At 42.5% G+C, this 27,696-nt stretch overlaps 1 protein-coding gene across 1 annotated transcript in view; it reads right to left on the bottom strand.

Moving 5' to 3' along the window:
* The window catches only part of VPS41 (VPS41 subunit of HOPS complex), a 493,288-nt gene that overhangs the window by 29,965 nt on the left and 435,627 nt on the right, over window positions 1-27,696 (bottom strand). The window contains exons 22-25 of the mRNA XM_082258639.1: window positions 12,254-12,391; window positions 8,372-8,426; window positions 6,493-6,633; window positions 4,935-5,071 (exon numbers count right to left, since the gene is read on the bottom strand). Of these exons, the coding sequence (XP_082114765.1) occupies window positions 4,935-5,071; window positions 6,493-6,633; window positions 8,372-8,426; window positions 12,254-12,391 (471 nt within the window). The remainder of the gene's footprint in view (window positions 1-4,934; window positions 5,072-6,492; window positions 6,634-8,371; window positions 8,427-12,253; window positions 12,392-27,696) is intronic.

The raw sequence follows: 27,696 nt of genomic DNA, 5'->3' as shown, positions 1-27,696 counted from the left end.
GGTCCTCTGCTTGTCCGACCATCCCTTCTTGAACCCTCCTGGAGGAGTCTTGCCTTTCCCGGGAGTACCAGCCGGGCGCCCTTTATGGGCGGTAAAGAAAGGTCCTCGCTTGTTGCGAGGTCCCTTAACTTTTGCAGCCTGTGGCAAAAAAGTACTCTTGCCCCCGGTGGCATCCTTAATGATTTCATCTAGGTTGGCTCCAAATAGACGATTCCCCTGAAAAGGGAGATTGGTCAAAGTCTTTTTGGAACCTAGGTCAGCTGACCAGCATTTTAACCACAGCACACGTCTGAGGATCACTGCTAACTTAGATGCATGCCCTAACAAGGGAGTAGTGTCCAAGGCTGCGTCACAGATAAACCGTAGCCCTTGTATGATCTGTTCTATCAAATCAGATGTCTCCTGGGGAATATCTTTTCCCCTAAGATCTTGGCGTACCATTTTCGCCCATTCCGTAAGTGTCTGGGAAACTAGACCAATAACAATTACTGGTCTAAATGCTGACCCTATCAGAGAAAAGATAGTGCGGGACTCCGCTTCTATCTTTCGATCCACCGGATCCTTAAAGGACGAAGTGTCCTCCACTGGAATAACCGTGGCTTTATTCAGCCTGGAAATAGGCGGATCCACGACTGGTGGTACCGTCCATTTCTTAATGATGGATTCCTCAAACGGATAGCGTCTAGCAATACGCTTGGAAATAGTAAAGGTACGTTTAGAATGCTCCCATTCTCCTTTAATCTGATTACCAAAACATTTAGGTACAGGAAAAGCCTTCGCCGTCTTGATGGGTTTATTAGTCCCAAAAGGCCTTTCTGTTTCAGTTGCCTCTGCCGGTAAAGCCTCAAGTTTTAAGGTTTCTTGCACTGCCACAACTAGTGCGTCCACCAATGCTTCTTCCTGAATTATAGCAGGAGAAGAAGCGTCCTCCTCACTGTCTGAGGGGGCTTTACCTGGGATAACAGCCCTTGCAGAGGAACCTGCAACTGCAGTGACCATCTCTGAATCAGAGTCAGAGGTGTCAGATAGTATAGGGGTAGGCGGGGGTCGCTTCCTTGACCCCCGTCCCTGACAGGCCGCCTCCACCCGAGCCACCATAGACTCCAAAATTGCTGTAAATGACTCTATACTCTGTGCACCGGCGGGTCCCGAGGCCCCCTCGAGGGAAACAGGTGGGGGAATATGTGTGGCAGGGTCCATAATAACTCCAGTTACTTCCTGGATGATATAATTCAAAAGTAAAGAAAAAACTTTTTTTTTTTTTTTTTTTTTTTGACCCTCAGCGCCACAAAAAAAAACCCTTAGTGTTACCTGCTAGGGATCCCTATCGATCGAGAGAGAGAGAGAGATAGACCCCCAGGCTCACCACTTGATGTTCAGAGTTAAACTGCAACAGCTTACAGCGCTGTCTTAGACAAACAGGAAGTCTTTTGGCTGGCTGCCCAGGAAGAAGGGAGGCGGCTCCGCCCCTCTGCACGCCTTCCGGCGCCTCCCCCAAGCTCCACGAGGTGTAGAATCACCTCAAACATGGCCGCCCCCATGCTGGAGACACGAGGCTACGCCAAAATGGCGGCTCGTGCGATCCAGCAAAAAAAATGGCGGCGGCCTGTGCTGACTAGCGGTGTGCTGCAGGCACACAACACTCTCTCTGCATGGGGATATGGCGTGGTTGGCGGTACCGGCCCTGGCGGACCGCATGGCCGTTCGGGAGGCCTGCTAATAGCTGGAGATCTGATTTGGAAGGCAGTCTACATGTCCATGGCTTCTGACTGGTAGGTAGCTTATACTTAACCCATAAGATTCCCAGAATGCCACAGATTACATCTTTAAAACATGTATACAATAGATTGTTAGCTCCCAAACCAAGCCTCCTGGCTTTTTGCACACATAAAATCACACTCAAAGTAGGAGGATTTGTGACATGTTATAGGATAGAAAGAACTCTTTCTTACCATACAGAGAGGGGCCCGCGTTCACCACAAAACCCGTCAGGGAAAAAGGGGGAACATACTACTCACCATACCGGAACCAGGCGGGCACCAACTCCTGACAGTACCCCTCTCCACCGGGGCGGGAGGGCTGTCGACCGATACGGACGCCGTGACTCATGGTCTTTGGCGTTTCAGCGAGACGTTTAACTCGCGGGTTCAGTCCTTTTAATGGGACTTTGTCGCGGCCGACCCAGCGCGGAGCTATGGCCTGCACGCGCTCGTAGGCTGAACTGGGGTGACCACCGGATCTCGACATCCAGCCCGTCGCCCAGTTCAGCTTTCTTGCTTGAAGATCTCACAGGAACACTGGAGAAAAAAAAAGCTGTCTAAAAAATCCTTTTAGAAAAAAATTCTTGCCAGGACCTAAGATCCCAGCAAGGTATCTAGGTCCTTACTCCTAACTAGACAGAAAATAACTGATTTGCTGAGGCAGAGAGAGAGAGGATATACCCTCTGGGACTGCCCCTAGGGTGTGGCCAGAGCTTTTTAATTTCCTGTCTAGTCCTGCTCCTGCGGAGGTAACATAACCCGAAGGTGGTGTATCACCGAGGACTACGTCTGTCGATGAGCGCTAGAGAAACATATTTTATATATATACATATATATATATATATATATATATATATATATATATAGACACACACACACACAAACGCATACGTGATTCTGCGCACAGCGGCCGCCCTGAAACAGTAAAGCTACAATGGGCAGTTGCTAAATTAAACTGTGGGCTTACTAGAGCAGTAATATCCAAACTGTAGAAAACACTCCAAGGTTGACTGTAGAATCTTGTGCCTTGATCAGAAGTGATTGTGGAAAGGTTTAGAGTTTTTTGACTTTGGAAGTGTATCCATATTGCCCAATTAGCAATATCACATTCATCATTCTGAGAGAAGCACTACCATTCAGCCTCATTAATGGCATTTACTTGCTAATCCATTCACCAAGGGTTGGTGGGTGAGACATTTTCCATAAGGCTGAAATGAACTTTACAGAATTTCGTGGACCAGGATATGTTATGTAGTGTCATCAGGAAGGGGATTTTCCAGGATTTGGGACATCAGCCCAAAACTGGGCACATGTGAGACACTCCCACCAAATATCCAAGTACCCCTTTCCCCCAACCTCTTAACCACTTGCCGACCAGCCGCCGCAGGTGTACGGCGGCAGGTCGGCTCTCCCAGGCAAAGTCCCGTACATGTACAGTGCTCACATGGGAGGAGCTAGGGGGCGAGCGCACGCCACCGCTGGCGCGCTCCCACCCCTGCTCATCAGCGGGAAAGCCAGTGCATGTGACAGGTGGCTCCGATAGCCGCCGGCCACCCGCAATCTCTCCCCGCTGACAGAGAAGGACGGACGGCTGATGTAAACACAGCCGTCTGTCCTTCTCCCTGAGATGATCAGAGAGACCATGCGATCCTACTATATAGGATCGCATGTCTCTATGGTCATCTCACAAGCCCAACCCCCCCCCACAGTTAGAATCACTTCCCTAGGCTTACATTTAACCCCTTGATCGCCAATAGTATTAATCCCTTCCCTGCCAATGGCATTATTACAGTAAAAGTGCATATTTTTAGCACTGATTACTGTAGTAATGTCACTGTTACCCCCAAAAGTGTCAAAAATGTCAGTTAGGGGTCCGATCTGTCCGCCAAAATGTCACAGTCCCACAAAAAATCGCAGATCGCCGGCATTACTAGTAAAAAAAACAAAAAAACAATAAAAATGACATAAATCTTTCCTGTAGTTAGTAAACGCAATAACTTTTGCACAAACCAATCAAAATACGCTTATTGCGATTTTTTTTTACCAAAAAACTGTAGCAGGAAAATTGGCCTAACATGTTAAAAAAATTTAGATTTTTAAATTTTTTATTTTGGGAATGTTATATAGCAGAATGTGAAAAATATCGTTTTTCTTTCTAAATTGTCGCTATTTTTTTGTTTATAGCGCAAAAAATAAAAAAAATCGCACAGGTGATCAAATACCAACAAAAGAAAGCTCTATTTGTGGGAAAAAAAAGGACGTCAATTTTGTTTGGGTACAGCGTCGCACGACCGCGCAATTGTCCATTAAAGTAACACAGTGCAGAATCGCAAAATAAGGCCTGGTCATTAAGCAGCAAAATCTTCCGGTCTTAAAGTGGTTAAACAAAGGATTGATGGTATAGTAGAAGATCTATTTTGATTTTGTGGGGACTCTATACCATTGAGTCATTAAATTGTAGCAAGATTCCTGGGTTCTTGAGCTAATGGAAGATGTGTGAGACACGGAGTATTCTGCTTATTTGATGTGGGCAGAAAAGTATGCTCCACCCCTCTTTCCAATTCTTTAAGATAGTATAGTTCAGAATCTGAAGAGGAATGTTAGAGCAGTGTACATGTCTCTGAAAGTGTGCGAGTTATTTGCCTTTTAATATATTCTTAACTGTTATACAGCATGTGAACGTGCTCACTATGTGATGTGACTGATTATCAAGGAAGAGAAAGCCATTTTAGACTTAACCAGCTCACAGTATGATGGGACATAAATAACTCATAGCCAAACTAATTCTTTAGGTAGGAAAATATAATGTAGCATCCCAGCACTTGAGTCCTGGGGGTGAACCTGCCATCTTATAAGAAAAAATTAGCTAAAATAAGAACACATTTTGATTGGGTCTGTATGTTACAATCCCACTATGTACTTTAGTCAGCTTTTCATCTAATTCTAAATGTATTCAATTAATTCAGTTGTCATTGGGAAGCATAATTTGCTATTTATCTATTTCCTTTATGTCTGGAAGTTGTGATGTCACCATTTATGATCTCTGACTAATGGTAATACCGCATTTTAATTCATGAGCTTCCGATTCTATGAGAATTTATAATATTTCATCTCATAAAACATTTTCCATTGTATAAAATGGATGACCCATTGTGAGAAGATGCTGGTACTCACCTGGAGGTTGTAGTCTTGCAGGATTTTGACAAGAGAATCTCTCAGATTAGGAATCTCCATTCCTTCCTTGATGCGGTGAATCAGTAATATTGGATCAACATGGGTCCCAATGTTATTAAGTAATCCAGTTATAAATGCTATTATAGCAAAAGAAGGTAATGAATGTTTGTCAGTGGTGAAACAACAGCCTCATGGACAACAGGGAGTTTTTTTTTATTCTAGTTGTATTCTACCAAAACCCGAGATGCTCTCCCACCAATTCCATTTATTCCCTGCAGTATACATCATCTACGGAAACTGCTTTGATCTGCTTCAACAAACTTAAAGTGGTAGTAAAGGCTAATGCTAACTATGCTTAAAAATGTTCCCTTTCCCCTCCATCCTGCAAACCCTGTATAAACATATTTGTGAACTTACCTATTTTTTAATCTGATCGGATCATCTGATAATACAGCTCAGGTTCCCCTGTCACACGACAACAGCTGTAAAGTTCCTAGAGCCATGACATCCCCCCTTGGTTCCCATGGCCCAGCTGTTGTTGGAGTTCTCTGCTTTCCCTCGCAGCAGCTGCTCGCAGGCATAGATAGACGAGATGCAGGATACCATGACCAGACCAAAGCAGAATAAAAATAGGTAACTACACACATATGCAGGATTGTTAGAAGGAAAGGAGAGGGAACATTTTTCACAATAGTTAGCATTATCCTGACCTTCGACTTTAACATGACAGCCAAAAGAAGATGCCTCCTCTGTAAGAATGTAAGCATTTCTAAACCCAGCCAAACTCATAGCAGCATTTTGAGCATTACAGTAATCAGAGTCTAGCAAGGCTTAGGTAGAAAGCATATTGCAGTCAAGGAAGAAATTGGAACATGTTGTTACCAGGAACAAGATCACTATGATTTTGATGAAATACATGGTAAGCTTCTAGGTTACTGTTGGGAGGTATCAAAAGCAGAGGTGCAATTTTCATGTATCCTTGTAAACATTTATAATAATAATTTGCAGACATTGGCAACCTGAAAGGACATAAAGGAAATCTGGGCCCCTGGTAAAATATACATTTGACCCCAGTCTTGTGGCTTACACGTTAAAATGAGTGTATGATAATTGAGTTCTGCATGAGAACAGACTGTACTGCATTGGCACTGCAGTGTGAATAGGCTCTCACTGCCCATATAATCAGTGCATACTTTACTAAAAATGACCTTTGATTCTTACAAACACACAAAGTACATTTGAAATATCAGTGTACCTTATTTCATGTGTTTTGCAGTGTGTGGAAACCTAGTGATTGCAATATCACAGAATATTGCATTTAGCAGCCAGAGAACGGTTCATGAAATGTATATCCATCAGGTTATTTATTACTAACAGGGCACGTCTAAAGTAAAATGACAATGCAGCACTTCTCACTGGCTTGAGTAAAGCTGGAAGTGGCCCAAATTAGGTATTACATTCCTCTCTGATGCAGACTATGTTTAGTTAGAGATGCCCTTGACTGTCCTAATAGAAGAGTACACTGCAGGAAGCCACATGTATTGTTCACTGCTCTTACGTGGTTTATCAATAGAGTACAGAATAAGGTCCTCCCACAGCTCAGCGTCATCCTGTTCTTTGGCAAACTCAATAGCTTTATCCACGTCATGTAGTTCCTCCATAATCATCTGCAAGGCCCTGCGACTGTTCCCCATTCTGCCTATAAAAACAAAAAGTCTACGTGTCAAAATGGTCACTATATCTATATACAGTGCAACAGCTGGTCATATACAAGTCTGCTAAGTGAACAGAAAGTCAAGGTACAACATCCGATGTGATCTGAAAGAAAAGCGTTTCAGTTACAGAACATCTAAGCTGAGACAAACGGAAATCGGTCTCCTCGCAATCACAAACCAAATTTGCAAAAAAAGAATACTAAGTTTTGTAGAACACTAAAGTAAACCAGGATAGCATATTTATGAAAAAATCAATGTTCTTCTTTGACTTTATACGTGTGTTCTCTCCATGTGCCGCCTAAATCCTGTGCACTTTTTGTATGAGCTCTGTCAATATTTGCACACATCAGTGGTGGTCTAACATTACAGTTTTGATGGGGTGACTACAGAAGAATGTGCCATTGCAATGGGCATTGCTGGCTTGGCTTTTTGTAGTGCAACTCAGAAGTGCGTAGGTAAGGGTGAAGTTGCCACCCTAGGAAAGAAAGTGTCTATGTATACACCTTACTAGTTTAATTTAAAAAGGAAATTCTTTCCAATGAACCACCCAAAAAATAATAAAATCCTAATACTTGTCACTGTCTCAAAAAACAAAATAAAACATACTAGATAGCTGTCTTGCATGAAGCCAACATTCCCATTTCACTGGCTTTCTCCTATGCCTCCATCTTTAATAGAGATATAGAGCATGCATAGGTACACTACAAGTCTCTGTTGGCCTATGGAACCTGGTGGTGATCCTGCAGCATGTCTGTGGATGCGCCGGATCCCTCGCTCATGCACAGACATTCCAGGGGTTACTGCCAGAGAGCTCATTGGTCAGCACTGTCATGTGTCGCGTGACAAATGAGTGCTTCCTACTACAAGTGTTTTGACTGACACTTATTCTGGGGTTGAATATGGAAAGCTATGCCAGTGAAAAGGTGCATCACAGTTGCTATGTGTAGCGGGGTCTGGAGGGTGTCTAGTATATTTGGAATTAACTTTCCCTTTAATTTTTCACTACACTTTGAATAATCCTGAGAAACTGTATACAGGTTCGATTTGTTCAGTATTCAGAAATATAGAATAGTGTCCGTCAAAATAAAATAGCTAGTTCTCTTGACCGAGCTCGGCACAGCGAAACAATCACGTTGTGAGTTACATTAGCTGAACGAGTGGGCGCCTGTGCAGCTAGTTCTCTGTGACTGAGCAAGGTGAGCAGCAGCGGCGCTGTGAGCCGCTGCACAGCTAACCAATCACGCGTGCCTGCACACCTGATTGGTTCGCTGTGCCGCTACTCTGTGAGTAGCGGCACAGCAAACCAATCAGGTGTGCAGGCACGCATGATTGGTTAGCTGTGCAGCGGCTCACGGCACCGCTGCTGCTCACCGCGCTCAGTCACAGAGATCTAGCTGCACAGGCGCCCACTCGTTCAGCTAATGTAATGTTATTATGAGCATAATCTTTTCAGCGAGCGCGAGCGGTGTGGCAAGGACTTTGTCTGGGGTGGCAATTGCCACCCCAGCTAGCCCTCTGGCTCCGCCACTGTAGGCAGCACTGGCAGGTTTATTAGCTGCCTACTATTACCATGGAAAGTGTATTGCTCCATGAGTACAACAAATATTCTTCTTAGCTAAAAACCTGTCTAAATATCTGCTAATCCCTTATATGCAAAACTCGTCACATACTTTATTCTTATAAATCTTGTTCATACTAAGCCGAACCCGTGAATGTACTTACTTAACAAAAACACAGTCTCTTCAACAAAATTTCTCTGAAGACAGATCTCCAGAGCCTGTAATTGAGGGGAAAGGAAATGAGATTTCAAATTTGATGATAAAAGTCTATTATAACCACAAGGACAACCTGAAATTATGTTACATAACACAAAAAAAAAGAAGTTTCTGTACGTGTAGATGGTGAAAACAAAACATATTCTTTGTGGAGCTTCTCTAAAAAAAATTCTTGAATCAGAAGGTATATTTTAAACAATCCATTTTTTATCTGACAAGATCAGTACTGATTCATTATCTTTTAATTGGTAGTGAAATACCATATAGGAGTGCAGCTGTACAGTCATAGTTTTTGTTTCTGAGAATTACTGCAACTAATGATGAGACTTCAAACTTCTGAAGGATAGAAGTAACAATGGCAGGAGCTGCCAAGAGAAAACTGCAGGAGGTTGAGACCATCTGGGTTGATTTATTAAAACTAGAGAGTGCAAAATCTAGTGCAGCTGTGCATGGTAGCCAATCAGTTTCTAAATTCAGTTTGTTCAGATTTTGCACCAGATTTTGCACTCTCCAACCCCTAAATAGAGGAATCACAATAAATAGGGGGTTTTAATTTTCTTTTTTCTGCTCTAGCTAAAACAAAGTCCCTTTTGATTCTTTGTTTGTACATCCTATGTTTTGGGCACTGCCACGGGGTTAGGTGGTGTTCACGCAGTACACAGAATTTGGATGTGTGCCAATGGGACTCAGGCCTCCCAGGGACAAGACTAGAAATACAGACTTGCTCTTTAGGCTAAAGCAGTGGTAAAGCATGCATTATATTCACAGAATCAATAGAACCTAAAGACAGTGCAGACATAAGCTGTTTTATGTTATTACTTGGTGACCTTTGACTATAGTTCAACTTTAAAATGTGTGTCGAGCCAAAAGCTTTTTTTCTAGGTATGAAGAGAATTTGGAAGAATTAAAACCCCCGTTGAGTTTTCCTGCTATTTTGGGCTGTGCTAGAGAGAATTTCATTCACTTTCTATTTGGCGGACAATGGCTCGGACAGCAATGAGATTGCACTGACCAAAAAGAAGCACTGAGGCTTCTTCTTTTAGGTCAGTGCAGTCACATGGGTGTGCTGACCAATGAGCATTTGTCACTGGCAGCATTATAATGGATACTTATTCTGAGGCTGTGTATTGCAGTGTATGGACCTCTACACAGGTAGCACAGGGTATCAGGGTCCAGAAGGGAAGAAAGCAGTGGCAGAACAAACAGGGTCACAAAGGTTGCACTTGCAACCGGGTTCTGGCATTTCGCCACCGTAGGGGGTCCCAAGACAGAAAGAAGAGGGCCCGCTGCAGAATGTGTGAAAGGTTCCTGATGCAAGACCATAATAAAAGGCCCCGCAATTATGAATTTTATCATTATTATTAGAGGCGTTCATTATGAAGGGAATACCAACAAAGATTGCTGAGTTTGCAGTTGCAGGCAGATGGGGCATGGCCATCATGAGGCGGAAACTGGAAGAGAAAGTCAGCTGGCTCATTAGAGTGAAGGGGAAGAGCTGGAGGAGGTTTGTCTCATCTCGGGATCAGTAGGTGTCACTGGCATCACGTGGAGGGAGCCAGAGAGACACCGAGCCTGGAGGGGGAACAGAGACAGAGAGCAAGTGATCACGCCCACCACTGATCCCACTCCCCCATATCAGCACTGACACTAATCCCAATCTTCCCCCTTCTATATAAGCACGGCAACTGAACCCATTTCTCCCTCATCAAAACTGCCACTGAACCCATCACCCCTTTTCCAGCACTGCCATGTATCTTATTCCCCCCCCCCCCCCACCAGCACAGGCACTGATTCCCACACCCCCAGCATTATCACAGGTCCCCTCCCTCCATATTGATCCCCCCCCAAGGACTGCCACTGATCCCAACCCTCTTCTCCCAGCACTGCCACTGATCCTATCCCCCCCTCCCCATTTAGCCCCACCAATGATCCCATCACCCCTCCAGCACTGCCAATGTCTTGATTTTTTGGTTGTTCTTTATGGTATTTTGCAGGCCCATTATTATCATTATAACATGTCATGTTACCAAGTCATCCTAAAACTACCTTTGTTGACAATTACAGTGAATTGAAATCAGAAACAGAACTTTTCATGCTTTTTTGAAAAGGGGGGGGGGGGGGGGTTCTTGCATGAGGACCCTGAAGGTTCTAGTTATGCCTCTGTTAGAAAGGCTATATGGGGTAAGTTCTACTTTACATTTTTTGTGATAAGGCAAACTTTCCCCTTAAGTAAATCTCTCTAATGGAGCTCTGGATAGCAGCAAAAACCAGGGATCAGGTTGCTTTCACACTTTTGATTGAACATAAACTTGAACTACAACCTAGAGCTCAGTGATTTTACAGTAATTTCGTATGAAAGCATGAACATGTGTTACATGTCGGTACAATGTACAGCACATTCCGCTTTGTAAATACTGAACAAACTGAGGTCTGTTAAATGGCTTAATACACTTAGCTTGGGTTGACACTGATTGGTCACGACGGGTATTTCAATTTCAATTTTCAAAATGCTTTTAGGCTTCTTTCCAAGTAGCAAATTTTATTATTTCTTCCAAGCACTTAATCAGAGGAAAAGCTACCGATACATAGCTGCCAAGTACTTTAATTCAGACTGCGGCTAGTTTCAAGTTCAAATAATACACTTGTTTCATGTCTTGTAATTTAAACCTACTTTTGTCTTTGTGAAGTAGAGCAACTAGGATGCTAACTACTACAAGTTTACGAATACGAGGTGAAAGCAGTGAATCTGACATTCATCAAACATTCACTGCATGTGAATCTTGCAGGTGCATATGTTTCAAATAACAGTGATTGCTTGACCAACAGTGAATGTTTGGTGAAAGTCACATTCACTGTTTTAAAAACATGCCCCATATTGTCTTGTCAAAAAAGTGCTATCATAGCCAGCACATGTAGTAGCAAATATAGTTAGATATACACAAAAACAGCAAATCCAATGTCAATTAATTACTATTGTTTTTTTTTTTTTTTTTTTTTTAGGACATAATGTTTAAATACTAAGAACTGCAATTTATTCAATGCCCCCAACCAAAAGTGGGCTAAAGTCTGCTGTCGGCTGAGGTCACTAAGCCGGTCCAGGCTCTGGATCAATCCTGACTTTACAGTTGGGATCGACCCAGATGCCTGGACCTGCAGCTGACTCACCCTCCATCTTTGGCGTGGAGGAACTTGACTGGCCTGCACTCCTGACCACAACCTGATAGAACACCTTTGGGATGAATTTGAGCGGAGAGAGCCAGACCTTCCAACATCAGTGCCTAACCTGACAAATGCGCTTCTAAAAGAATGGTCAAACATTCCCACAGACACACTCCTAAACCTTGTGGACAGCCTTCCCAGAAGAGTTGAAGCTATTATAGCTGCAAAGGGTGGGCCAACTCAATATATTGAACCCTACAGACTGGGATGCCATTAAAGTTCATGTGCGTGTAAAGTCAGGCGTCCCAATATGTATGGTAATATAGTGTTTGTTAAAATTCTCCTTTTATCATTAAAATAATATATATATAAAAAAAAAAATGCTGATATTTTTGTATAAGACTATGTATAAAATACGTATCAAAGATTTTTTTTCTTAAATTATACAGTATATGTACTGTACATCTATACATGTTTATGAAGTAGAAATATACATGCAGAATCTTTTTTCAAGCCTGTTACATAGTTTGTTAGTTACACAGGCAAAGCAGTTCACATCTGAAAAAATTACTTATGTATCCAATGGCACTACAGCCCTTGTAAGGCTTTGACATCCCCTAAGGAATTTCAGCAGATGAGTTTATGCTACCCATAGAACTGTCTTGCTTACCTTTTCTAGTGGGCAGTGAGTGTTGTCTCGAAGGAAAGGCAAAAGATTTGGTCTGTCAAATTCTGCATACAAGCTGATTTGTTTCTCATGGTACTTCTGTCCTTTGTGATGGTCCCTCTTGAAAAGCTTGTGCAAGTACTGGAAGTAGAAAATGTTAATGAAAAAAAAAATGTATATACCATGCAAACATTTATAGAGAATCAATAGTCCTTGCAGATGGTTTAGATATTTAAAGAATTATATAATTTTAAATTAAAAAACAAAAAGAAAAACCTTAAAAACCTAAACTGTGGAAGCTATTCTCTGCCCAAAACATGCAAGCAGAAGACAAAGGATTAGTCAACCTGTAGACTCCCTGAAACAGATCTTGTCCCCATTGCAAAAAAAAAAATAAGCTCTGTCATTTTCAAAGCCATGGTTTCTAATTTTTAGAGACTCGTTCAGGACTGGAATAGTACCACTGGATTGGCGCTGGGCCAATGTGGTACCTATAGTTAAAAAGGGATCAAAGTCTATTCCAAGTAAATATAGACCTGTTAGTTTAACTTCTATAGTTGGGAAGATCCTGGAGAGTTTAATAAAAGACCACATAGATGAGTTCTTACTGGGAAAAAATATTTTAAGCAGCAAACAGCATGGATTCATGAAAGACAGAAGTTGTCAAACAAACCTAAATTATTTTTATGAGGAGGGAAGTAAAACCTTGGATAGAGGGGTGGCTGGGGATGTAGTATACTTGGAATTTGCAAAAGTGTTTGACAAAGTTCCCCACACACTACTAATGTGTAAGGTAAAGTCTACGGGCTTGGAAATATCAATTTGTAAATGGATAGAAAACTGGCTAAAATATAGAATTCAGAGAGTAGTGGGTAATGATTCTTACTCTGAATGGTCTAAGGTTATCAGTGGTGTGCTTCAAGGTGCAGTGTTGGGACCCTTACTTTTTAATATCTTTATAAATGGTATAGGGACTGGGATTAAAAGTACCATTTTAGTCTTTGCAGATGACACCAAGCTAGGCAGTGGAATAACATCCTTACAGGATGTCTCCAACTTACAAGCCAACCTCAATACACTGTTGAATTGGGTGACTATGTGGCAAATGAGGTTTAATGTTGATAAATGTAAAGGTATGCACTTGGGGGCTAAGAATATGCATGCATAATATATACTAGGGGGAGTACAACTGGGGGAATCAACGGTGGAGAAGGATCTGGGAGTTTTGGTGGATCATAAGCTTAATAGTAGCATGCAATGCCAAGCTGCAGGTTCCAAGCTAGCAAAATCCTTTCTTGTATTAAGAGAGGCAAAGATATAATTTTGTCCCTGTACAAATCATTAGTAAGACCTCATCTGGAATATGCAGTTCAGTTTTGGGCACCAGTTCTCAAAAAGGATATCGGAGAACTGGAGAAAGTGCAGAGAAGGGCAACCAAACTGATAAGAGGCATAGAGGAGCTCAGCTATGAGGAAAAATTAGAGGAGCTGAATTTTTTCTCTCTTGAGAAAAGGAGATTAAGGGGGATATGATCAAAATGTACAAATACATTCAGTAAGCGGTCCATATATTGAACTTGGTGCTAAGTTATTCACTTTAAGGTCATCACAGAGGACAAGGGGGCACTCTTTACGTCTACAGAAATTGAGATTTCATCTCCAAATACAGAAGGGTTTCTTCACAGTAAGGGCTGTGAAAATGTGGAATAGACTCCCTCCAGAGGTGGTTCTAGCCAGCTCAGTAGATTGCTTTAAAAAGGCCTGGGTTCTTTCCTAAATGTACATAATATAACTGGGTACTAACACTTATAGGTAAAGTTGATCCAGGGAATATCCGATTGCCTCTTGGGGGATCAGGAAGGAATTTTTTCCCCTGCTGTAGCAAATAGGATCATGCTTTGCTGGGGTTTTTCGCCTTCCTCTGGATCAACTGTGGGTATAGGATTGTGTATATGGGATTGTATTTTTTTTTTTTTTATAATTGGTTAAACTAGATGGACTTGTGCCTTTTCTCAACCTGAATAACTATGTGTTACTGACTTTTTATGTCTCACTCCATTCTGTGTCTATGTGTGGGGACAGATATTTTAGTGGGGGAATATGGCTTTGCTTCTGCAAAGAGCTTTCCCTCTGGTAAACCAATGCCTGGTGGTGGATGTTTACAAAAAAAAAAAGGAGATGTGCAAAATTGCAAAAATTTTATTTTTGTACTTACGTGGATAGATACAGTGCTCCATAAATCATAACTACTGGGTTATATAGTAGGTCTATGCAGAATAAAAAACACCTGGCATATAACCCCCCTCTCTGCTCAAGATATTCAGATTAGTAGCAAGCAGTATTAGAAATATCAAAACTCATCAGAGGGGTGCTTGCTGTGTTTCTCAAACTCAGAGAAAAAGATTTTAAGGGAAGTACAAAAATTTGATTTTTTCTTTCGTTCATAGACAGACACAGCACTCCATAAATCATAACTACTGGGACATCCAAAAGCAGTGCCAAAAGGAAAATGAGGGATGGGGAAAATAACCCAAGGCTAAACATAAGAGCCCTAACCAGGACACGAGCCTTAACCCGGTCACAGAAGCCCCATCTGAAATACAAATTTAAATTTAAAGAAAAACACCCCTCCAGAAGAAACAGCCCCTCTTAAACAGCAGCCTGCAAAACCTTGCGGCCAAAAGAAGCATCCACAGATGCCAAAGTATCTACTTTGTAGAAATTGGTGAAAGTATCCACCGACTACCAAGTGGCCGCCTTGAAAACTTGGGATATTGACGCTTGATGAGAAAAGGCCCAAGAAGTACTCAGTGCACGAGTAGAATGCCAGATACACCCGAATAGCCCGAACCACATCCAAGGTATGCAAAGCAAATTCCTTGGAATGAGCGGTCTTGGGTCACAAGGAAGGTAACTTGATGTCCTTAAATGGAAGTCAGAGAACACTCTGGGCAGGAAGGACAGACAGGGACGAAGAACCACTTTATCTCTATGGACGACCAAATAGGGAGTACCACAGGATAATGCCGCCAACTCTGAAACCCTCCAGGCCGAGGTAATAGCCACCAAGAATGCCACCTTCTGGGACAACATAGGCAAGGGAATCTCCAGAATATTCTCAAATAGAGGTTTCTGGAGAACCGAGAGCACTAAGTTTAAATCCCATGGTGGAAAAAGAGACCGTACAGGTGGAGCCACATGCCAAACTCCCTGAATGAAGGTACAAACTAAAGAGTGAGTGGCTAGGGGTCACTGAAAGATTGCCAAGACAGACACCTAGCCCTTGATGGTGCTCAAGGCCAACTTCTGCTCAACGCCCCATTAAAGAAAGGCTAGGATCCGAGCCACAGAAAAAGATTGAGGATGAGCACCAATCGACTCACACCAAGAAATGTACGCTTTTCACGCACGGTGGTATATCTTGCTGGAAGTTGACTTCCTTGTCTTCACCATAGTGGGGATCACTGATCTAGGAAAACCTCTAGTACCTGGCTTTCAATAGCTAAGCCATTAAAACTAGCGACAGTAAAAAAGGATGGTAGATGAGCCCTTGGGACAACTTGTCTTCCCTGAGAGGTAGCCCCCAAGAGATGTTTACGGTCACCAGAATGATTGAAAGACCCTTGCCCTTGATTCCTCACAGTAACCGCAGAAGAAGCTTGAGCCGAGGATGATACTGGCCTTACTGTTCCCCTAGGATGTCTACGGCGTCTACCAGAGGAACCCATGACCTCGTCACGAACCTCCTGTGGAGTCAAATCTGCTAAAGGAGCTGCATGTAGGACTGTGCAAACTGAACTGTCTTGATGGTGGATACCACCAGACCAAGAATGTGTATGCAAGTCTGGAGAGAGAACTTTTTGTATTACAGCAGCTGGTGAATCAGACCTAGGCAATTCAATTTCCTGGACAGGGATAGCGGGGACCTTAGGTAGTTCAGATGTCACCCGAACCTTTGCAGGAATTATATACGCACAGGGAGATTCAGGGCTTAAAACCCAAAATGGATGAACTTTGCCCCCCTCTTTTGGTACCCCCAAAATAATCATTTCATGGATACCCTTGATGCTCATGAAGGAGGTCCACGCAGCTGGAAACCAGCGAACATGTTCCCCCACCCCAGTAATGGGTGAGGGCAGACCTTCATGCTGAAGGGGTCTTGTCTTCGGGTCGGAATTAGCCAGCTCTAGGATTACCAGACCAAGGTTGCTTGGAACCTACCGGGGAAGACTTGAAGGATCCATTTCCCTTATTCTCAGTCCCGGGACAATGAAAGAATTGTCTATGGGCTAAAAAGGATGGTCCCCGTCTGCGACGAGACTAGACTGTGGCAGTCTAATGTGCCTATGCACACAGCCGCGTAAATGAGCTCCGCATATTCTTCAGTAAGAACAAAATAGAAAAATCTGCATTTTTGGACAGTAATTTGCGCGCAAATACGCGCAAATGCGATCAAATGAACGCACACGATCATACTGTTGATCTGGAAAAAAATTTGCATAATCAGAGGCGTAAATTTACGTGAATTGGCGCGAACGCATATGCGCGAAAATATGCGCTTTTTAATAAGACAGAAATTATGCCTGAAAATGGAGATGCTCAAACAGGAGTATTGTATGTAAGAGGCCTATAAGTGATATGTTAGCTGCATAAGAGCTAGAGGAGGAAAGCAGCATACTAAATTTCCTAGTGAAAGGCTGTGCAGGAGAGGGGGGTGTCTGGACAAGTCTGATCATTGGAGGACAGCACACTGATTTCTCCTGCCTAGTGTGGTCAGTTTTTGATAGGACAGCAGAGGGACTGGCAGAGACACCAAGGATTTCCCACAAAGGAAGCAATACAAAGAGAACATGATAATTTTTCATACAAGTAAATGCCAGAACAGTGACAAAGGAATATGAAATGTTGGGTTCACACACTCTTTAATTGGATCTTGCTGTCCTTTGTGTAGTTTTTAAAGATCTTTTCATTAATCTAGTGCAAAACTTTCCCTCTGTGCAGGGTGACTGGTCTTCTATTCCCCCTCCTGTAATTTTCTACAGATAGCCTGTAGAGGGTGGACCTGCTGGACAGGCTATGTGCAGCACAGTGATGTCACTGCCACTTTTACGAGGTAGGATACTGTATGTGTTGGACTTTTGGTGCACACAAAGTGAATTTATATAATTTGTGGATAATGAGGAATATATTAAGGTTTTTATATATGAATTTCAGCTCCCTTTTATGCAATGTTTATGATTAAAATCAGTTAGAAACCTATCCCAAATGGGATATGCCACAGGTTGGACAGGTCTGTATAAACCAGAGCTTGAAGCTAGGTCAGAAAAAGATATATTGTAATGGCAGCTCTAGGTAAAGCCCCGTACACACGATCTGAAAATCAGGCAACAGATTGTCGGTTTTTTTTTTGCATGCTAGTTGCGTAATCGAACATGAAGAGTTTACTAAAGTTATGAAAATTCTTCTACGACAGAATAAAAAATCGGAAGTGATGTCATGTGTGGTAGTGTACTTTTAAACGAGAAATGTAATGAATATTTGTACTGGTATCATATGAGAAAAATGTTTGTGCCTGTCCGATCGGATAAAATTGTATGAACTGTCGTGACCCGCTCTCTAAAGCTCTGTAGAACGATCCGATTATCATACGATCGCTTAGATAGTGGTATTTTTGTCTGTTTTTGGGATTGTGTGTACAGGGCTTTAAAGAGGTTGTAAACTCGAATTTTTTTTTTTCTCACCCTGCAAGAGAAAGACATAATGAGCTAGTATGCATCGCATACTAGCTCATTATGCAATACTTACCTTAGAACGAGCCCCCGCCGTGCCACTCACTCACCTCTATGACGGGCGACATGTCCAGTCGCCCGTCTTCCGAGATTGCGGCATCCGGCCATCTGATTGGCCGGAGCCGCGGTGACGTCACTCCCGCACACGCGCGCGAGAGCCGACAGTCACGGCACGGGGCTCTGAAGGAACGGCACGAGCGGCCGTTCCTTCAGAGCGCATGCGCCAGTGATGTCACTGGCTGCATGTAAGGTAAATATCTCCTAAACGGTACATGTTTAGGAGATATTTACAGTACCTATAGGTAAGTCTTATCATAGGCTTACCTATAGGTACAAGTTGTAGAGGAGGGTTTACTTCCTCTTTAACCTAGTTCACACTAGTGCTGCTGCTGCATGATGTGTTTTTTTTGTGAGTTTTTGTAGCTCAGTTGTGCATATTTTTACGTGCGTTTTTTATGTGTTTTCATGCTCCATGCTCCATGTGTTTTTTTTTTTTTTGTAGAAGGGGACTGGATTTGATACCCAAAACAATGCACATGTGTTTTATTAAGGCCCTTCTATGCATTCTCATTAAAGTCTATGGGGCAAAAAATGCCCTGCACTGCACCAAATGAAGCACCTGCACCTTTTCAAAAAATGCACTTCACTGCATTAATGTAAACAGGCACCATAGGCAATATTGTGATTTTTACTGTCATGCAAAACCAGTGCATCAATAAACGCAGGAAAAAAATGCACTAGTGTGAATGGGGGCTTACTGTACTGTACAAATGTTTAAGTAGAACTGAAATGTTTTGATGCACTATTGTTCTAGACCACAAACACAGTTTTACCACTGTTGTGAGATCCAAAAAAACATTTCTCCTATTGTGATACTCTGCACATTTGACTATCTGGGTATTAAAATAAATGCTAGCTCTTTAATCTAGGCCTTTTACATTAAAACATAGCCTTTTCTATAGTCTTTCTAAGATAAATGTTAGTCTAAACATCTGTTGTTGGAAAAAAAAAAGGAACAAAAGGGTTATCTCCCTTTAATAATATCCCTTGGCTTGGTTTTTGAGTAATTTATTTTTGATTCCGGAAGACTACAGTGAATATGTTGCTGCTGCACACTATTAACTATCTGGAATTTGTGAAGCACTGGTACACTATCTAAAACAGGGATCCTCAAACTACGGCCCTCCAGCTGTTGTGGAACTACACATAACATGAGGCATTGTAAAACTCTGACATTCACAGACATGACCCGGCATGATGGGAATTGTAGTTCCTCAACAACTGGAGGGCCAAAGTTTGAGGACCCCTGATCTAAAAGGTATTCAACGTAATCCTGGGTAACCTCTCCATTAAAGCCCAATCCGGTCCCCAAATGTTTTCGATAATATTTGTGATATTTGTAATTCACAAACACACCACTGCAGAGGCACAACGGTTACATCAGATTAAACTGAAACCCAAATCTATTTTTGGATGATGGTAGGAAGGATTTTATTTGTGTCCCTGTTGTATAGATGTCTCCTTGCTTCCTGTCCTGTAATAGTGGTTATGGGGACATGCATTTAAGGAAGATCTCTATATTAGGGAAATAAAAACCATTGCTAAAATTCTAGGAACCATTCCTATATCCTAGAATTAGCTACTGCATATTTTACTTCTCCTGACATTCCATCCATATCCAACCAATTCCACAGGCAACTGAATCCCAGATTCTAACTTTCCAACCTAGTGCCTCCATACATCTCTTTTGTCAGTTATTTTTTGTAGTAATTTTCAGATATTCTGCCTTTTTTGCAAGCAATTGCTCCATTATACAACAACCCTCTTCACACCATTGCCTTCACCTTTTATATTCATGGCATGTGGCACTTACTGACATTTCACCTTAAAAATTCACCTCCTAAATCCCTTAAGGATACCCTACATACACTTCTCAAACACTGATTCAATACAGATTTCATTATTTGACACTATTTATCACCCTTTAAATAATGCAAGTGTTCTTTTTTGGTTCTACCCCTCATTTTTCTAAATTGTGAGGATGTGGTTTTACTTAACTTTTTGCAGTATGGTTAGCATTTCTTTAAGATCAGAAACTAAATATTTGTCCTGATATGAGCAATGGCTCCTGCAATCAGTAACAGTGACACCACTGTCTATCGTAAAAATGATTTCACTTGAAGTGTTGCAGTAGAGATGGAAATCTCAAGTACCTTTTCGAAGGCTGTACTGTTTTTCACAATAAATTGTTATGAGTATGGATGTCCTGTTCCGAGTATGGATGAAAGTCTTCCTTAACCACTTAAGGACCAAGCCTATTTTTGACACATGCTGTTTACAAGTTCAAATCAGTATTCTTAGCTAGAAAATTACTTAGAACACCCAAACATTATATATATTTTAGCAAAGACTCTGGAGAATAAAATGGCAGTAATTGCGCAGCGGTCTTTCAAACACATTTTGTTTGGGGAAAAATACATTCTACCCTCCCTCTTAGATTGTAAGCTCTAAAGTGTACTGTACAGTACTGTATTTGTACTGTCTACTCTCAAGTTGTAAAGCGCTGCGTTAACTGTCAGCGCTATATAAATCCTATATAATAATAATTTCACTGCATTTAAAAAACTAAACGGTAAAAATAGCCCATTTTTTGTATATTGTGAAAGATGATGACACGCTGAGTAAATAGATACCCAAGATGTTACGGTTTAAAATTGTGCACACTCATGGAATGGTGACAAACTACGGTACTTAAAAATCTCCATAGGCGATGATTTAAACATTTTTACCGGTTACCAGTTTAGAGTTAGAGTGTAGGTCTTTTTTTTTAGAATTATTGCTCTCGCTCTAGCGATCGCAGCGATACCCCACCCCATGTGTGGTTTGAACACCATATTCATTTGCGGGTGCGACTTACGTATACGGTTTCTTTCGTGCACGAGCTCACGGAGACGGGGGCGCTTTAAAAATGTTTTTTTTCTATTTGTTTTATTTATTTATTTTATTTTTAGCACTGTTTTTTTAAAAAAAATAAAAAATCTGATCACTTTTATTGCTGTCACAAGGAATGTAAACATCCCCTGTGACAGTAATAGGCAGTGACAGGTACCATTTATGGAGGGAACGGGGGTCTAAAAGACCCCAGACCCCTACACTGCACTTCAAAGTATTCAAAATGCTGAAATCGTCGTTTTTGAATACTGACAGTTTTATGCTGTGGCGCAGAGTAAACCAAAAGTGGCATCATGACGCCGCTTCTGGGTTACTCCACCGGAGCTGTCTGCTGTGTCCATCGATGAACTCAGAGAATCAGATTTTAAGGTAGGTACAAAAATCCCATTTTCCCTTTCGTTCATCGACGGACACAGCGCTCCATTAATTTCTAACTACCAGGATGTCCAAAAGCAGTGGCAAAAGGAAAATGAGGGGTGGGGAAAATAACCCAAGGCTAAACACAGGAGCCTAAACCAGGGCACAGGAGCCCCATCTGAAAAATAAAAATTTAAAGAAAAAACACCCCTCAAGAGGAAACAGCCCCTCTTAAATAGCAACCTGCAAAACTTTGTGGCCATAATTAGCATCCGCAGATGCCAATGTATGTACCTTGTAGAATTTTTTGACGGCCAAGTGGCCGCCTTGCAAACTTGTGATATTGATACTTGATGACAGAAGGCCCAAGAAGTAGTCAGCGCCCGAGGAGAATATGCTGTGACGGGGAAAGTTGGAACCGGATTTTACTGGAATAGGCCTGAGTCACCGTCAATTTGATCCATCTAGAGATGGTAGCCAAAGAAGCGGCCAGCCTTTTCCTTGGTCTGTCTGTAACCACAAAAAGCGAGTCTGATCTCTGTAGCTGCCAGATATACCTGAATCGCACAAACCACATCCAATGTATACAAGGCAAATTCCTTGGGCTAAGCCGGCTTGAGACTCAGGGAAGGCAACACAATGTCCTCATTCAAATGGAAGTCAGAGACAACTTTGGGCAGGAATGATGGACAGGGACGAAGAACCACTTTATCCCTATGGACCACCGAATAGGGACTGCGACAAAATAATACCGCCAATAATCTGTGGGCCGAGGTAATAGCCACCAAGAATGTCACCTTCTGGGACAACGTAGGCAAGGGAATCTCCCAAATATTCTCAAATGGAGGTTTCTGGAGAACCAAAAGCACTGAATTTAAATCCCATGGAGGCAAAAGAGATCGTACAGGTGGAGCCACATGTCGAACCCCCTGAATGAAGGTACAAGCTAAAGGGTGTGTGGCTTGGGGTCGCTGAAAGAAGACTGCCAAGGCAGATACCTGGCCCTTGATGGTATTCAAGGTCAACTTTTGATCAATCCCTGTTGATCGAGGATGAGCACCAATCGACTTACACCAAGAAATGTACGCTTTCCACGCAGGATGCTATATTTTACTGGAAGATGACTTCCTTGCCTTCACCATTTTAGGGATCACTGACCCAGACAAACCTCTATACCTCAGTACCTGGCTTTCAATAGTTAAGCCATTAAAACCCGCAACTGTAAAGCAGGATGGTAGATCAGCCCTTGGGACAACAAGATCCTCGCTCTTGATTCTTCTCAGGAAACACAGAAGAAGCCTGAGACGAGTATGATACTGGCCTTACCGTGGCCCTTGGATGCCTGTGGCATCTGCCAGAGGAACCTGTGACCTCGTCACGAACCTCGGTGTCCTTCTGTGGAGCCAAATCTGTTAAAGGAGCTGCATGTAGCACTGTGGAAACAAAACTGTCTTGAAGGTGGATACAACCAGCCCCAGAACCTGTATGCAAATCAGGGGAGAGAACTGTCTGTATGTGACAGCAACCAGTTAATCAAGGCTTGTGGTTCCTGAAATTTTTCCAGAGAAAGAACCACCCTGGTCCAAATTAAAAATCAGACCTAGTTAAATCAATTCCCTAGACAGGGATAGGGTGGACCTTCGGTAGTTCGGACATCACCTGGACCTTTGCAGTCTGTACAAAGAGACTCAGGACCTAAAATACCTAAAAAGGACAAACCTTGCCTCCCTTTCTGTGTACCCCAAAAATAAACATTTTGCGGACCTCCTTGATGCTCACAAAGAGGTCCACTGGGCTGGAAACCAGCGATGATGTTCTCTGACCCCAAATATGGGTGAGGGCAGACCTTCATGCTGAAGGGGTCTTGTCTGCCAGTCCGGAAAAGCTTGCTCTAGGCTTACCAGACCAAGGTTGCTTGGAAGCTCCTGGGGAAGATTTGAGAGATCTATTTCCCTTATTCTCCGTCCCAGAAGCACAAAATAATTTTTTATGGGCTGAGGAGGAGGGCCACCGCCTGCGACGAGGCTCCTTCCCTTTCCTTGACTGTGTTCTCTACCGTGATACCCTTAATGATGTCATCCAGGGTAGCCCCAAACAGGCAATTGCCATGAAAGGGCAGATCAATGAGAGCTTTCGTGTAGGCTTGATCTGCGGACCAACTCTTTAGCCACAGCACGCGCCTAATCACCACCACTGAAAAACAAAGTTTGGACAGCACAGAAGCGGTATCCAAAGCTGCATCACAAATACACTGCAGCCCATGAACCAAGTGGTCTGCTAAATCAACATAAGCAGCGGGAACCTGCTCATTCCCCAGACCCTGACAAAAGCTTGGCCCATTCAGTTAGGGTCAGAGACACCAGGGATGAAGCAAACACTGACCGCAATGCTGAACCAGCCATAATAGACAGCCTTCGTTTTCCTGTCAGCCTGGGCCTCAAAGGACAGGGATTCCTCTACTGGGATCATGGTTGCTTTATTCAAACTGGAAACAGGAGGGTCCACCACTGGTCGACTAGTCCCCTTTTTTAAAAGCGACTCCTCAAAAGGGTAACGTACAGCAAAACGTTTGGGGACCACAAAGTGTAATTTTGGTTGTTCCCACTCCTTACAGAAAAACCTGTCAAAATAAGGCACATAAGGAAACACCTTAGGAGTGCAACCTGACTTATGCATACCAAACGACACAGCCACGTCCCTGGCTACATCAGACACATTTTTCATTTTTAATGTCTCACGCACTGCAGTGATAAGTGCGTCTACCAGCGCTTTTTCATTCGTTGCTGCGACCATGGAGGAATCATCCTTACTATTGTATGGATCTGGGGGTGTGATATTAAGCCCCCCTGGACGTGGGCATGCACCTTGGGGTCTCCTACACTGGGAACCCTCCAGATTACCAGGGAAGGACATGCACTATCCCAGGACCATTACAGAGTGGAAATAGCAGGGGGAGACCCCAGGGGTCTCCGCTGCATCCTCTGCCCTGGAACCCCCACCAGACTCCAGAGGTCCAGACGGGGGGAAAGGGAGTGGGGGATGCCCAGCTCACCGAGGGATTTTAGGATGGGAGGAGGGAACCTGGAGACATGTCTGCCTGCCCCTGGAGGTTACCCGTGTTCACACCAAAAAACAACCAAAAGGGGAGAGGGGGGGACTGTACTTACCCTTCCATGGTGCAGGTAATGATCCAGACAGAAATGTAAAAAATAAACCACTACCAAAAGAGAAGAAGGGAACGGAAAAAAAGGAGATGAAGATATGTAAATGGAGCACCAGAGGTCCGCAGTCAATTCTGTCACCACATACAATACAATGCAAATAAAGGAATAAAATCAGCGCAAAAACACTCTAAAATTGGTGAACCATAAATAAGATAATAAATATCAATCTTCACAGATGTGCTGAATGTGCATAAATAAATATATATAAAATGCAAGAATTTCGTAATCTCATAGAAATGACGAAAAAAGATGACAGTGAGTATTAATCCGAATAAATAGTAAAACTGACTGAATAATCAAAATATATAAAAAATTCTTCAAAAGGTGAAAGCAAAGTGACATGTGCAGAAATGTGGATAAGCAAGAACGTAATAACGTGTTCAAGTGATCTATAAGGTGATCAGAATTAGCTGAGTATACAATAAAGTGAATAACCTGTGCTGAATTGATCTAAAATGATCAAAAAAAAGATAAATTGATGTAAAATGAATAAATGTGCAGAAATGAGCAATTGCACAAGTTCTATAGAAGGAGAACTGATCAAAGGCTCCAACTGAAACAATTGTTGTAAAACAGAAGAGAAAAAAAATTAATTTATAATATGCCCTATGAAGAGTAAACCACTGTCGCTCTTCAGAGTGCGGTGAAACAGTGACTTATCTAATAATAACCACAGTGGTATCCATAAAGGCGAATGTAGATGAAGAAAAAGTAAAAAGAAATAGAAAATTCTAAAAAAGAGAACAATGCCCTATGAAGGGCGAACCACTGTCAACTCTTCAATAATGTGAAAAAAATGAGTAGTAATGCAAAAAAAATTGTGGTAGTGACCAATATCACAAAGTGAAAAACAAGTCCAATCAGTGCTACAAATAAAGAAAAAAATCAAGTTCGTATCAGGTGAAGATGAAAAAACGATATCCGGTGATCCCAGTGCGAGTTTTAGTGAGCTAGGGTTCCACAGAATAGGTGTAATGGCCGCTCACCTCCATTAACACTCATAAGAGCGTTTCAGGTATCTCATGTCAACCTGTAGACCTTTAGGGGGATGTCTCCGAAGAGAAAATCTTCAAGGTATGGATCTGATGTGTAGATCAGGGTCCAGATCTTCTAGGTTGGTCTCAAGCAAAGTTACTTGCTACAAGGTTTGTTTTAGAGCACTCGTTTACCAGGAAACAAGATGGAGAGAGGATCTCATAGTGTAGTATGTTCAACAAATAGTTTATTAGGCAAGTTAAAGGTTACACTTACAATTGTGCAGATATTCAAAGGCTTTTCAGTATGACAGCCGCCGATGCGGTAACAGCGCTTTTTCCAGCTACTTCCGGTCTCGGCCGTAGACCCGGAAGTGACGTCACCAGGGCGTTGCGTCACAAATCACATACCCTTGATAAAGTCACGTGATTTGTGATGCAACGCGGTGACGTCACTTCCGGGTCTATGGCCGAGATTTATTTATGCACATTCAGCACATCTGTGAAGATTGATATTTATTATCTTATTTATGGTTCACCAATTTTAGAGTGTTTTTGCGCTGATTTTATTCCTTTATTTGCAATGCTCCAGACAGAACTCCTCACCACCAAAGTAGGGGAGCTGTTGGCCAAGGGACCGCTTCGACTCAGACCCATGTCTGGTCGTATGGGACCCTGTGAGACGTTTAACTTGCGGGCCAGCCTGGGGGGACCACTGGATCTAGATTATCAAGCCCATCACCCAGCCCGGCAGTTGATTGTAGATCTCTCAAGGGAAAAAAGACAAACAAGATGCAAGGAAGGAGAAAAAATTGTTAGGATCAGAAATCCCAGCAGGGAGCCTAGGTCCTTACTCCTGACTAGAGAGATTAAAACAGATTACCTAGAGCAGAGAGGGGGATATATACCAGCTGAGGACGGCCCATGGGCGTAGCCAGGATGTTTTTGTTCTGCCTAGACCTACTCCTGGAGGAGGCAATATAACCCAGTTAATATGATTTATCGAACGCTGTGTCCGTCGATGAACGAAAGAGAAAATACTTTGGACAACATATACATTGTTTTATTTGTGTATGTGAAGAATCTTTTAAACCCAAAGATCAAAAACTTTTTAAAAGAAGAAACACAAGCAAATTTACACACATGATGAAAGATATGAAGGAACTCCTAAAATATAGGCTTCTCAACATGTACAGTATGTGCTTAATATTCTATTGGATGTATACAAGCTAATAGTAAATCACTGAACTTGCTTAAGGGAATACTGAGCAAGCTTTAAAGTGGTTCTAAAGTCTCAAGGTTGTTTACCTTAATGAATTATATACATTAAGGTAAAAACACTTCTATAGCCAATCCCACCCAACCCCCCTAACACTCACCTGAGCCCCATCTTGATCCAGGCATGTGTATGAGAGCAGCGGCTCGCTCTATCATTGGCTTCGATAGAGCAGAATGAGCCATTGGCTCCAGCTGCTGTCAATCACAGCCAGTGAGCCAATGAGGAGAAAGCAGGTTCCACATTCACGGAGTGAGCCTGCATGGGTGCCCCCAAAGCAAGCAGCTTGCAATGGGGCACTTGGCAGGGAGGAGGAGCCAGGAGAACTGGCAAGGGACCCTAAAAGAAGAGGATCGTGCTGCTCTGTGCTAAACCATTCCACAGAATAGGTAAGTATCACGTTTATTTTTTTATTTTTTAAAGACATTTATTCCTTTAAAATTACCTTAATCTACCCCTTCCCATGTTCACTTTACTGTAAAAGGCTAGTTATAGATTGGGGTGGTTGCCACTTATCTGAACAGCTTGTCAGCTGAACTATGCTTAGGTATGCAGTGGATGCTTTCTGCTGCCATTGTGCTTTTGCTGGGTGTCCAATGTGTCCCTGCAACTTTAAGGAGAAGTGGGCCCCCTCCAGGCAAACCTACCCTTAATGCATCCACTGCTATATGTGCTCCAATTTGGAGACTCAAAACTATAGAGTTAGGACCACAGCATTCAGAGGAGCCTTGATGAGACACTGTGGCTTTTAGGCTCCTTTCACACTAATGCAACGCGATTTTACCGCAATTTTACGGCACGATTTTGACGCGACTTTGCCGCGATTTTGAGCAATGGCTCAGGGCTATATACCTCAAAACGCATTAAAATCGTG

This window comes from Pelophylax lessonae (genome assembly GCF_965119305.1).
Source record: "Pelophylax lessonae genome assembly, chromosome: 5".
NCBI classification, from domain to species: domain Eukaryota; kingdom Metazoa; phylum Chordata; class Amphibia; order Anura; family Ranidae; genus Pelophylax; species Pelophylax lessonae.
This window is presented reverse-complemented; position numbering and strand designations above follow the sequence as displayed.